Raw genomic sequence first — 12,815 nt, 5'->3', positions numbered from 1 at the left:
GCCCCCACCACACAGGAGGGGGGAACGATCATGCCCACGCCCAAAACCTCAGCTTCCGAGGAAAATTGGCATGACAATGCGTTGGCCTTTGTGTTACGGGAGTCCGGACGGAAGGAAATCGTAAAGTTAAAGCGGCTAAAAAACAACTGCCACCTGGCCTGCCTGGAATTAAGCCACTTCGCTTTGCGAATGTAGACGCAATTCCTATGATCAGTCCAAATCATAACCAGATGTTCCGCACCCTCCAGCCAGTGGTGCCACTCCTCCAAGGCCAACTTAACAGCCAGGAGTTCCCAGTTACCCACATCATAATTTCTCTCTGCGGAACTAAACTGTTGAGAAAAAAAAGCGCACGGGTGGAGACGCCCATCGTCCGGCGAAATTTGAGACAGCACTGCTACCGTGCCTGTATCGGAAGCATCAACCTCAACAACACGAATGAAAAACCTCTGAAAAACACGAGCAGGGGGATGTCAAAATAGTAAGCGGAAGCACAACTCGACTGAAATTCTTAATGAACCGCCGATAAAAATTAGCAAATCCCAGAAACCTCTGCAATTGCTCGCGTGTGGAAGGGGTCGGCCAACTCACAATGGCTTCAAGCTTACAGGGGTCAGCTCTTAACTGTCCCTTTTCCAGTATGTAACCCAAAAAGGACACCGACCCCACGTGGAAGACACATTTCTCAGCTTTCACGAACCCTTTATTTTCCAGAAGCCGCTGTAACACACAGCGCACCTGCTGTACGTGGTCATCCAGTGATTGGGAAAAAATGAGAATGTCGTCCAGATACACAAAGACAAAACGGTTCAAAAAGTCCCGCAACACATCATTGATCAGAGCCTGAAACACCGCTGGCGCATTGGTCAGTCCAAATAGCATTGCCATATACTCATAATGTCGCAGCGGAGTGTTGAATGCTGTCTTCCACTCATCCCCCTGACGCATGTGTACCAAGTGATACGCATTATGAAGGTCCAACTTAGTGAAAACAACCGCTTCCTGTAATGGAAGAAAGCAGTGGAAGGGGATATTTATTCCTCACAGTGATGGTATTAAGTCCACGATAGTCAACACAAGGTCTGAGAGATCCGTCCTTTTTCCCCACAAAAAAACTCCCCGCAGCCACGGGTGAAGAGGATGGCCGAATCAAGCCTGCCTCCAGGGACTCCGTAATATAGGCTTCCATGGCAGCCCTCTCTGGCCCAGAGAGGTTGTACAGCCGACTAGTAGGCAGCGGAGCTCCAGGCAACAATTCAATAGAACAGTCATACGGCCAGTGAGGAGGCAAAGATGTTTGCTGAAAACTGACCTCAGATCATGATAGACCTCTGGCACAGACTACAGGTTCAAATCCTCTTGTGTCGATTCGGGAGCACTGGCCGCAGAAGGAGGTAAAGCAGACCTCAGACAGTGTGACAAACAGTGGCTACTCCAACTCTCTATAAGACGGGTGGCCCAGTTGATATGGCGATTGTGGCACTTGAACCGAGGATAACCAAAGACTACGGGGGAATCAGGGGACGCGAAAACAAAAAAATGGAGAAATTCGCGATGATTGCCCAAGAGAATTAATGAGACAGGTTCCGTTTCATGGGTGACCGAGGGCAAGGGCTGACCATTGAGGGCAACAACCGAAACAGGGACCTCTAGAAGCCGTGTTTTAATACTGAGGAGACGTACCAGACCTCTGTCAATCAAATTCTGTTCAGCCCGGGAGTCTAAAAGAGCTTGAGTAAAGTAGGTCTTAGAGTTATTAGACAGCGGAGAGCTGCATGCGGGGAACCTGAGACCGAGAAAAGGTGCCACCCACCAGTACCCCCGCAGTTACTGGTGGGCCCCGCCTTTTAACCAAAGCTGGCAGGTAGATACAAAGTGGTCTGACTGACCACAATCCAAACATAGCCGCACCTTAAAACGTCTCTGACGCTCCTCAGGGGTAAGTCTCGTGCGACCCAGCTGCATCGGTTCCTCAGTATTATTCCCAGGAGGTGACCACGCTTGGACGTGAGCGGGAAGGAGTGAAGGTTGAGTGACCGTGCGCATCGAGGCACCTTCCCCCGAGGTTGCGCGACCCTTGCCTCCCAGTTCTTTCTCCCTCTCTCTCTCATGCAGATGGTTATTGATGTGAATGGCTAGCTTCACCAATTCCTCAAAACTCTCCGGTTGGTCTTGGGTAGCGAGCTCGTCCTTCAAACGTTCGCTTAACCCGCAGACGAACGCCCCGCACAGCTTGGCATCCCCCCACCCGGTCTCAGCCGCCTTAACGCGGAAGTTGATGGAACACTCCACTATGGAGGAGTCGGAGCGCCGACAGCTGTCGTGCGGTTTCGTCCGCGCGCAAAGGGTGGTGAAACACGGACTTAAAATCTTGGACAAATTGAACATATGTGAGGGACTCAAGATGGAGGATGGAGAGCCAGATATGATTCGGCCCAACTTAAAGCTTGATCATGAAGGGCGCCGATCAAATATGAAATTTTAGAAGCGTCGTCAGCAAATGCGTGGGGAGAACGCTGAAAAAGCAAAGACACTTGAATCAAAAATGGACTCTATGGCAGAACACACAGAAACGCAGGGAATGCAGAAAGTGCTCTTTATTTACGTCTGGATTATTTACACAGGGTGGGAGATTGTGTACAGTGATAAATAAACGGAGGGAAACCAGGGAAGGGGGCTGACGCACACTCGGAGGGAAAGGGGTAATCGGTGCACGCAGGGTGGATCTACGAGAAAAAGGGGAAGATACCAAACAATCAGTAAAAAGCGGCAATAAACATGGGGAGAGTTCGAGAGCACACTTGTCACACTGGCAGTACAGGCTCGGGCGAGAATCTCCGGGATGTGAAGGTAAAGATGAGATTGATCTCTGTAGTGATCCCGGAAATACAGCTTCACCAGCAGCTGACAGGCAAGCGGGTGATGGATCCGGCTAAGGATACAGGACAACAGGTAAGCAGACAAAATCCAAAACATGGGTTGGCCGTTAGTGCACACCTCGGAGATTAACAAACACGTTACCACTCAGGGAGGCGACAATACTCTGACACCAGACGTCTGTCGCGCTGCTCCTAAATAACGCTCCATCAAATGACGTCTGATGTACCGCCAGTGTGCCAGTATCCCGTGACACACCGCCCCGCCTACCTGTGCTGAAAAAGGAAGCAAACTCATGACACCACACCAGAGAAACCCCACCAACTCCTAATAGGCAGCACCTAACCAACTACAAGCCTGGCAAAACCATGATGACTGAGGGCAACGTGGCACTTGCGGAGGAGCTGGACCACTTCTTTGCACACTTTGAGGTGAAGGGATCAGAGGCAGCCGTAGCTCAAACATCGAATGGCAGCAGCAGCCCAAGCTTCATGGTGCAGGAATATGAGGTGAGGTGTACACTGAGGGCTGTGAAAGCCAGGATGGCCACCAGTCCAGATGGGGTGACCAGGAAGGTCCTAAAAGAATGTGCAGACCAGCTGGCTGGGGTCTTCACTAAGATCTTCAACGCTTCACTGTAGCAGTCCTGCATCCCGCCATGCCTAAAGTCGGCCACACTTATCCTACTATTTAAACAGACCAACATTAGCAGCCTCAATAACTACCGACCAATTGCTCTAACACCTGTTATAATGAAGTGTTTTGAGAGACTGGTCCGACGCCATATCGTGTCTTGCCTGTCACCCACACGCGACCCACTCCAGTTCGCATACAGAAGTGAAGATGCCATTGTTACAATGCTCCACACCACAATCTTCCACCTGGAACAACAGGGGCATTAAGCCAGGTCGCTCTTTGCTGACTTTAGCTCTGCATTTAATACGATACTCCCTGACAGACTAATAGTAAAACCGCTGAATATCGGACTTCCTTTTATTACCTGCTGCTGGATCAAAGACTTTCTCTCGGACCGTGTAGAGAGATATAGTAGGGCCTCATCTTTCCTCAGCCCTCACCCTTAACACCGGCTCTCCACAAGGCTGTGTACTAAGTCCCCTACTGTACACTGTGTACACACATCACTACTTAGTACCCACCCACACAATGCAGTCATTAAGTTCGCGGATGATACCACCGTGGTCGGCTCATCTCTGGGGGCGACGAGACAACATACAGAGCTGAGGTTCAGAGGCTGCTGGATTGGTGTGCAGAGCAGACAACAACTTGGACCTCAACACCACCAAGACAAAAGAGCTGGTAGTTGACTTCAGAAGGAGGAAGTCTGTGCTACAGCCTATAAGCATCAACGGGGAGTGCATGGAAAGGGTTTGAAGCTCCTGGGTGTGAACATAGACACAGACCTCCAATGGAGCTCAAACACCTCAGTGGTTGTAAAGACGGCCCAAAAGCATCTCCATTTTCTGGAATGTGCTGACATACTGCATCTGTGTATGGTTCTCCAGCTGCACACCGTGGCACATGGGTCATTAATATGGCCCCAAAAAATCATTGGACATCCTCTTTCCTCCCTGAAGGACCTATATAGCACTCGTTGTCTCAAGACAGCACGCAGCATCCTACAGGATTGCACCTGGGTGTTTAGGTTTATGCTGCCGTCTGGAAGGAGATTCAGAGTGCTGAGGTTGCAGACAAACAGACTCAAGAACAGCTTTTACAACAGAACAAAAGCTCTAATCAATGCTAACAGCTGACCTGATTGGCTACCTGTCTGGACTTTTTTAGGGGGGCAATAACAACAACAACAACAACAACAATAATAACAAAGTGCAATAAACATTCACTCTTTCTTTTATTCATTTATCAAGTCATTCCTTTACCTTTCTTTTTTGCTCATACATTTCTTCCACTTAAAAAAATACCCTTTAAGTTACTGTGTTGTGTTGTGCTTTGTGGTGTTTAGTTGTCTGTATTGCTGACGTAGGACAGTTTCCAATTTTATTGTACTATTGTACTGGGTATGACTGTGTAATGACAATAAAGAGTTATCTCTTATCTTATCTTGAAGGGTAAAGTGTAGTCATGGTCAGCAAGACTAGAACATCGCAATATAATGCAGTGCATTCCATTCATTTGTGGATCGGGTGTAGCTCTTCACCTGAGCTAGTAACTGAAAAATCTTGAACGTGGTTTGGCTAGAGTGGATTCTATTGCCCACTCCAACGCAGTAGGTGGCGGTAAAGCACTGTAATACTGGTTGTCACATGACATAAATAAAAAATCAAGCAGGAAGAGGAGGTCTGTCGAACGGTAAACATCCGTCATAGTGGACAGTGGTTTTGTTTTTCAACGGCATACGCTTGTGATTTAAGAAAACAGAGAAAATCTCGATAAAGAGGAGACGACATGGCAACTACCATCAGCACCCAGAGGGGACAGGTAGTGGCCTCGGCGTTTGTCTAGTTTGTTGGCACTGGCACGCACACACCTAAACGTAACTGTGGATTGTAGTTCTGGCAGTTCATTAAATGACCAAAAAAAGAGTTGCACAGAGACCCACAGCACTGATACTAGCTTAGCATTCAATACCCGGACAACGTCGGCGAAGGTAATTAACTGATAAGCGTTAGCTTAGGTAGCTAATAGCAACTCAAGGATTAAGCTGCCAGGATAGCAACACTGACGTGTTCCGTGTTACACAACAAACGATAAAAAAAACAGTTGCACTCCCGTGCTTCAAATCTGGGAAGCTTAATTTTCAGTTTCTATGTTGCTCCTTAGAGGACTCCGGATGTTTTGTTATTACAAAGAGTCAGAAAACATTAAGCCTTTGATCTGTGGTGAGCTGACATTTTCTAATGATTACTCATAAACCGACTAATTACAAGTTAATGAAGTTCTGAGACTTGACAAGCAAAACGGTGTTCACGTCCAACATTTTCCACGTGCTAGAATTACGTTAAAATGTTAGAAGAAAGGCTAGATAAACATATTAAAGGCTTGGGTTTACATCTTTTAAACTCACAAAATCCTAAAAACTAACAGAAAAAGTTTTCTCGTGGCTTCTTTAGTTCAATATACCCTTGAACATAGAAATGTGTGGAAGACATCCTGCTCTTAGCGACAATAAGTTGGCATCATTTTCTGTGTTTATTCAGGTAGATGAAGACAAATTGATTTAGCCCACTATGTCTTGCAGTTTTTTAATGCTACATTCCTTGCTCCTTCTCTCTTGTACACTTTCACTTGTGGAAGACAGAAAGTGAGAGATATAGTCGGCTATAATGACTGTGGGAGAAGACTTATTTTTGAACACTGAAAGAAATATGCTAGCAGCATTTCCACCCACTGAGTGAATTCATACTGGATTGGTCAGAACAGTAAAAATATCTGTCATTATATGGATATAAATTGTTGGACAGTTTTCTCTCTGTAAACCACCACATTGGATTTTAAATCGGACAATATGTGATCAAAATGCTTTCCTTTAGTTTTCATTTTAGAGTTTTTACAAAATATTTTGGAATTAATTGTTTAGACAGGTTAAATGGGGCCTGTTGCATTGCTATTACATGACAAATGAAGCAGACATAATATCTTAAGTTGATTCAGAGTGAAGAATTTTGTATTCTGTAACTTTTCACTGTAATTTTGAATATGAAACCCAAGAGATGTCAGTGTACGCAGGGAAGGCTATTATGATGCAGAAAAAACAAACTAAAGCATGTGGTAATGTTTGTGACATAACCACATGCTGCAGAAAATTTGATTTCAGACAGTCATTGATTAAAAGGATTTTCAAGTATTAAAAACCTACACAGACATTTTAATCATATATTGGTCCATTTAAAATCCACTATAGTGGTCTACATGACTACTGGGTCTCTCTACAACAAGTGTAGCTAACTAAAATTCAACAGCGCCACCAAGATGTTTTCCAAATGAGCTATACATATAAATCAACACCTCTCAAACAATTTCAACAAAAATTGAAAAAAAAAACCAAACCCCAAAACAAACCAAAGAAAAAATCCTTTGAATTTATTACAGAACTGTTTCATCATGACTCACTTAATTGACTGTATGTTCTACCTGCAGGTTAGAATTCAAATTCGGATGCTGATATGTAAAACACGATTAAGTCCATCAACCCTCATTTGAATATAGGTGTCTATAAATGTACGTTAACCAAAGTCCTGCTTGTAGAAGGAACTCTTGCCACTCTTGCAGCAACCTAGAAATACCTCTGGGGACTTTTTTGGGTAGTACTTTTGAAGCATTATCTAAATGAACTTACATTTATGTCGTCACTAGTACATCACCAGTCAAATAAGATAAAAACTGCTTACAATATTTATTGACTTTGTCCCAAAATAAGGTATAGTATATATTTTTTACATTCTAACCAATTTAAAATTCTTCTTCTGAAATACAAAGACCTAAATGAATATGCACCATAAAGACCTCGTAATACTATATTATCTCAATAGAGCACTTTCCTCTCAGAGTGCATTCATATTTGTGGTTCCTAGAGATTTCAAAAGTAGAACTGGGGCAGAGCTTCTAGCTTACTGGCCCCTCTCCTAGGGAACCAGCTCTGAGTTTGTATTCAGGGTTGGATCACCCTGCTAGAGGACTTCATTTGTTTTCCATTTGTTCTCCTCTTTACCTTCATCTTAGTTTCAATAAGCACTTCATTTATCCCATATTTAAATTATATGGCAATACTACATGCTGCATGTCAGTAACTTTTGGTTTCTCTCTTCCATCTCAAAAAATACGTACAATGTTAAATAATTTTGTATGAATAATACAATCTTAATACAACACCAAGCAATCTTCTCTTCCTCCAACCCCTTTTATGCTGGTGAAAAATAAATAACTAAGTGGCAGTTTTTCTGGGTAAAATTTAAACCAGTTTTTTGCTGTCAGGAGCCAACTTCTTGAAATTTAGCAAACATGATCATCAGTTGAAATTAATATCTCGACGTAATCTCATGGAGTATGTCATGTTTAACTGTCTCTCTGAGTGACTACGCAGAGTAACTCTTAATCCCTGTGTCTTTGTATTCAGGTGTATATTGGGGAGCTTCCACAGGATTTTCTGCGAATCACTCCCACCCAGCAGCAGCAGCAGGTCCAGCTGGATGCCCAGGCAGCCAGGCAGCTGCAGTATGGAGGCTCCATAAGCACTGTAGGAAGACTTAGCATTACAGTGGTCCAGGTGAACACAGCTTCACTATTAGAAATACAACTGGATGACACTACAGTATTTGTTCCATTGTGGATAAAATATACACACCAACAGCTTGTTCTTTTATGTTACACATAAAAGCTTGTTCCGCTCGTTTATTTCGTTTAGTTCTAAACTGCCCGTTTAGTACAATTGTTAGAGAACACAAGACTGGTTTGGCCAAGTGTAAAAAGCAGGATTGACTATTTCTTAGTTAATTTGATCAGAAAATTCATTATAGCAAAAGTGCCAGAAATTCTTTATATCAAACTGTTATTTTTTTCCGATCTTCATCCATATTCTATGCGCTAGTTGACAGACAGGCGTTTTTTCTTACCTCCTTGTCGAACTAATCTAACGCAGAGGACAGTGCAGTGTAGCCAATGGTGGCATGGAAATGTTTTTGTCTTTCATGTAGTGCATGTTTTATGTCTGAAAAAGTTTTTTGTTAAAAAGTTCCTCAGACCCCAGGAAGAGTAACTACTGCTATTACAGGAGCTAATGGGGATCTTAATAAACTAAACTAAGTTTTAGTTAGTTTTTATGTTTTTGTGTATAACTTAGATTAAATACAGGAGTACATGTGCAAGCTTTACTGTAATATATGCATCTTAAATTAATCAGTTAATTGAAGCCACCTGTCTTGTTTTATTGTGTAGGCCAAACTGGCTAAAAACTATGGTATGACCCGAATGGATCCATACTGTAGGATCAGACTGGGCTATGCTGTCTATGAGACACCAACTGCTCATAATGGAGCCAAGAACCCACGCTGGAACAAGGTGATCCAGTGCACGGTGCCTCCTGGGGTTGACTCTTTCTACTTGGAGATCTTTGATGAGGTGAGGAGGTCACAGAGCTTCTGAATGGTTATACATGGGCACAGCTTTTCAAAGGATGAGCTCTATAGGGTCCTTTTATTTGTGTTTTCTCCTTTTTTTATTTTATATATTTGTCTATTTCATTTTATCATTATCATATTGTTCAAGTAAGTGGACTGGTTCTTATATAGCGCTTTTCTACTCCAGGGTGTTAACCTGGCCCGACCCTGCTTAGCTTCCGAGATCAGATGAGATTGGGCATGCCCAAGGTGGTATGGCCATAAGCTGTGAAATAAGGCAATAACAGAGCTGACAATCAGAGGAAAAAAACTAAAGGACAGAAAGAAAAAAGAAGCAGGGAGAAAACAGGAGAAATATAATAATAAGAAGAAGATGGAGCACAATTAGAAAAACATAATGGGTCGAGCACTGGTTTAGCTCACTGGAATGAGCAGGTGACCGTATGCCGCACAGCTGGGAGTGGCCAGACCAGGTTCGAGTCCGACCTGTGGCCCTTTGCTGCATGTCTTCCCCTCTCTCTTTCCTTCATTGTCCCTATCAAAAATAAAGCCATAAAAAGGCCCAAATATACAGTCAGGTCCATAAATATTGGGACATCGACACAGTTCTAACATTTTTGGCTCTAAACACCACCACAATGGATTCCAAATGAAACGAACGAGATGTGTTTTAACTGCACACTGTCAGCTTTTATTTGAGGGTATTTACATCCAAATCAGGTGAACGGTGTAGGAATTACAACAGTTTGCATATGTGCCTCCCACTTCTTAAGGGACCAAAAGTAATGGGACAGAATAAGAACCATAAATCAAACTTTCATTTTTTAATACTTGGATGCAAATCCTTTGCAGTCAATCACAGCCTGAAGTCTGGAACACAGAGACATCACCAGACGCTGGGTTTCATCCCTGGTGATACTCTGCCAGGCCTCTACTGCAACCGTCTTCAGTTCCTGCTTATTCTTGGGGCATTTTCCCTTCAGTTTTGTATTCAGCAAGTGAAATGCATGCTCAATCGGCTTCAGGTCAGGTGATTGACTTGGCCATTGCAAAACAGTCCACTTCTTTCCCTTCAAAAACTCTTTTGTTGCTTTTGCAGTATGCTTTGGGTAGTTGTCCATCTGCACTGTGAAGCGCCGTCCAAAGAGTTTTGAAGCATTTGGCTGAATATGAGCAGATATTATTGCCTGAAACACTTCAGAATTCATCGTGCTGCTTTTGTCAGCAGTCACATCATCAATAAATACAAGAGAACCAGTTCCACTGGCAGCCATACATGCCCACGCCATGACACTTCCAGCACCATGCTTCACTGATGAGGTGGTATGCTTAGGATCATGAGCACTTCCTTTCCTTCTCCATACTCTTCTCTTCCCATCACTCTGGTACGTTGATCTTGGTCTCGTCTGTCCATAGGATGTTGTTCCAGAACTGTGAAGGCTTTTTTAGATGTCGTTTGGCAAACTCTAATCTGGCCTTCCTGTTTTTGGAGCTCACCAGTGGTTTACATCTTGTGGTGAACCCTCTGTATTCACACTGGTGGAGTCTTCTCTTGATTGTTGACTTTGACACACATACACCAACCTCCTGGAGAATGTTCTTGATCTGGCCAACTGTTGTGAAGGGTGTTTTCTTCACCAGGGAAAGGATTCTTCGGTCATCCACCACAGTTGTTTTCCGTGGTCAAAAGATCCGTGGTCCTCCGGATCTTTTGGTGTTGCTGAGTTTCCTTCTTTTTGAGAATGTTCCAAACAGTTGTTTTGGCCACGCCTAATGTTTTTGCTATCTCTCTGATGGGTTTGTTTTGTTTCTTCAGCCTAATGATGGCTTGCTTCACTGATAGTGACAGCTCTTTGGATCTCATCTTGGCAGTTGACAGCAACAGGTTCCAAATGCAAACAGCACACTTGAAATGAACTCTGGACCTTTTTTCTGCTCATTGTAATTGGGGTAATGAGGGAATAACACACACCTGGCCATGGAACAGCTGAGAAGCCAATTGTCCCATTACTTTTGGTCCCTTAATAAGTGGGAGGCGCATTTGCAAACTGTTGTAATTCCTACACCGTTCAACTGATTTGGATGTAAATACCCTCAAATAAAAGCTGACAGTCTACAGCAGGGGTCCCCAATCCCAGTCCATGAGGGCCGGTGTCCCTGCAGGTTTTAGATGTGTCCTTGGTCCATCACAGCTGATTTAAATGGATAAATTACCTTCTCAACATGTCTTGCAGTTCTCCAGAGGCCTGGTAATGAACTAATCTTGTGATTCAGGTGTGTTGACCCAGGGTGAGATCTAAAACCTGCAGGGACACCGGCCCTCATGGACTGGGATTGGGGACCCCTGGTCTACAGTTAAAGCACATCTAGTTCGTTTCATTTGGAATCCATTGTGGTGGTGTATGGAGCCAAAAATGTTAGAATTGTGTCAATGTCCCAATATTTATGGACCTGACTGTATGTATATGTGTGTGTGTATGTATATATATATATATATATATATATATATATATATATATGTATATATGTATATATATATATGTATATGTGTATATATGTATATATATATATGTATATGTGTATATATGTATATATATATATGTATATATATGTATATATATATACACATATATATGTATATATGTATATATATATATATATATATATATATATATAAAAAAAAAAACACCCAGCACGCCCCTGCGGGCGGTTTATCCTTCAAGCTCGGGTCCTCTACCAGAGGCCTGGGAGCTTGAGGGTCCTGCGCAGTATCTTAGCTGTTCCCAGGACTGCGCTCTTCTGGACAGAGATCTCCGATGTTGTTCCCGGGATCTGCTGGAGCCACTCGCCTAGCTTGGGAGTCACCGCACCTAGTGCTCCGATTACCACGGGGACCACAGTTACCTTCACCCTCCACATCCTCTCGAGCTCTTCTCTGAGCCCTTGGTATTTCTCCAGCTTCTCGTGTTCCTTCTTCCTGATATTGCTGTCATTCGGAACCGCTACATCGATCACTACAGCCGTCTTCTTCTGTTTGTCTACCACCACTATGTCCGGTTGGTTAGCCACCACCATTTTGTCCGTCTGCATCTGGAAGTCCCACAGGATCTTAGCTCGGTCATTCTCCATCACCCTTGGGGGCATCTCCCATTTTGACCTTGGGACTTCCAGGTTATACTCGGCACAGATGTTCCTGTACACTATGCCGGCCACTTGGTTATGGCGTTCCATGTATGCCTTGCCTGCTAGCATCTTGCACCCTGCTGTTATGTGCTGGATTGTCTCTGGGGCATCTTTACACAGCCTGCACCTGGGGTCTTGCCTGGTGTGATAGACCCCAGCCTCTATGGATCTTGTACTCAGAGCTTGTTCTTGTGCTGCCATGATTAGTGCCTCTGTGCTGTCTTTCAGTCCAGCTTTGTCCAGCCACTGGTAGGATTTCTGGATATCAGCCACCTCCTCTATCTGCCGGTGGTACATACCGTGCAGGGGCCTGTCCTTCCATGATGGTTCCTCGCCTTCCTCCTCTTTCTTGGGTTTCTGCTGCCTGAGGTATTCACTGAGCACACTGTCAGTTGGGGCCATCTTCGTGATGTATTCGTGGATGTTTCTTGTCTCATCCTGGACTGTGGTGCTGACACTCACCAGTCCTCGGCCCCCTTCCTTCCGCTTAGCGTACAACCTCAGGGTGCTAGACTTGGGGTGAAACCCTCCATGCATGGTAAGGAGCTTTCTTGTCTTGATGTCAGTGGCTTCTATCTCCTCCTTTGGCCAGCCTATTACCCCAGCAGGGTACCTGATCACGGGCAGGGCGTAGGTGTTGATGGCCCGGATCTTGTTCTTACC

General features: G+C 44.2%; 1 protein-coding gene across 1 annotated transcript in view; it reads left to right on the top strand.

Moving 5' to 3' along the window:
- Positions 1–5,123: 5,123 nt before the first annotated feature.
- tollip (toll interacting protein) overlaps positions 5,124–12,815 on the top strand; it is a 21,609-nt gene continuing 13,917 nt past the window's right edge. The window contains exons 1-3 of the mRNA XM_003459861.5: positions 5,124–5,334; positions 7,970–8,119; positions 8,788–8,970. Coding sequence (XP_003459909.1) covers positions 5,302–5,334; positions 7,970–8,119; positions 8,788–8,970 — 366 coding nt within the window. The 5' untranslated portion in view covers positions 5,124–5,301. The remainder of the gene's footprint in view (positions 5,335–7,969; positions 8,120–8,787; positions 8,971–12,815) is intronic.

The sequence above is a fragment of the Oreochromis niloticus genome, linkage group LG1 (genome assembly GCF_001858045.2).
Source record: "Oreochromis niloticus isolate F11D_XX linkage group LG1, O_niloticus_UMD_NMBU, whole genome shotgun sequence".
Taxonomy (NCBI): Eukaryota; Metazoa; Chordata; class Actinopteri; order Cichliformes; family Cichlidae; genus Oreochromis; species Oreochromis niloticus.
The sequence above is the reverse complement of the archived record's forward strand: the minus strand, read 5'-3'. Positions and strand labels throughout refer to the sequence as shown.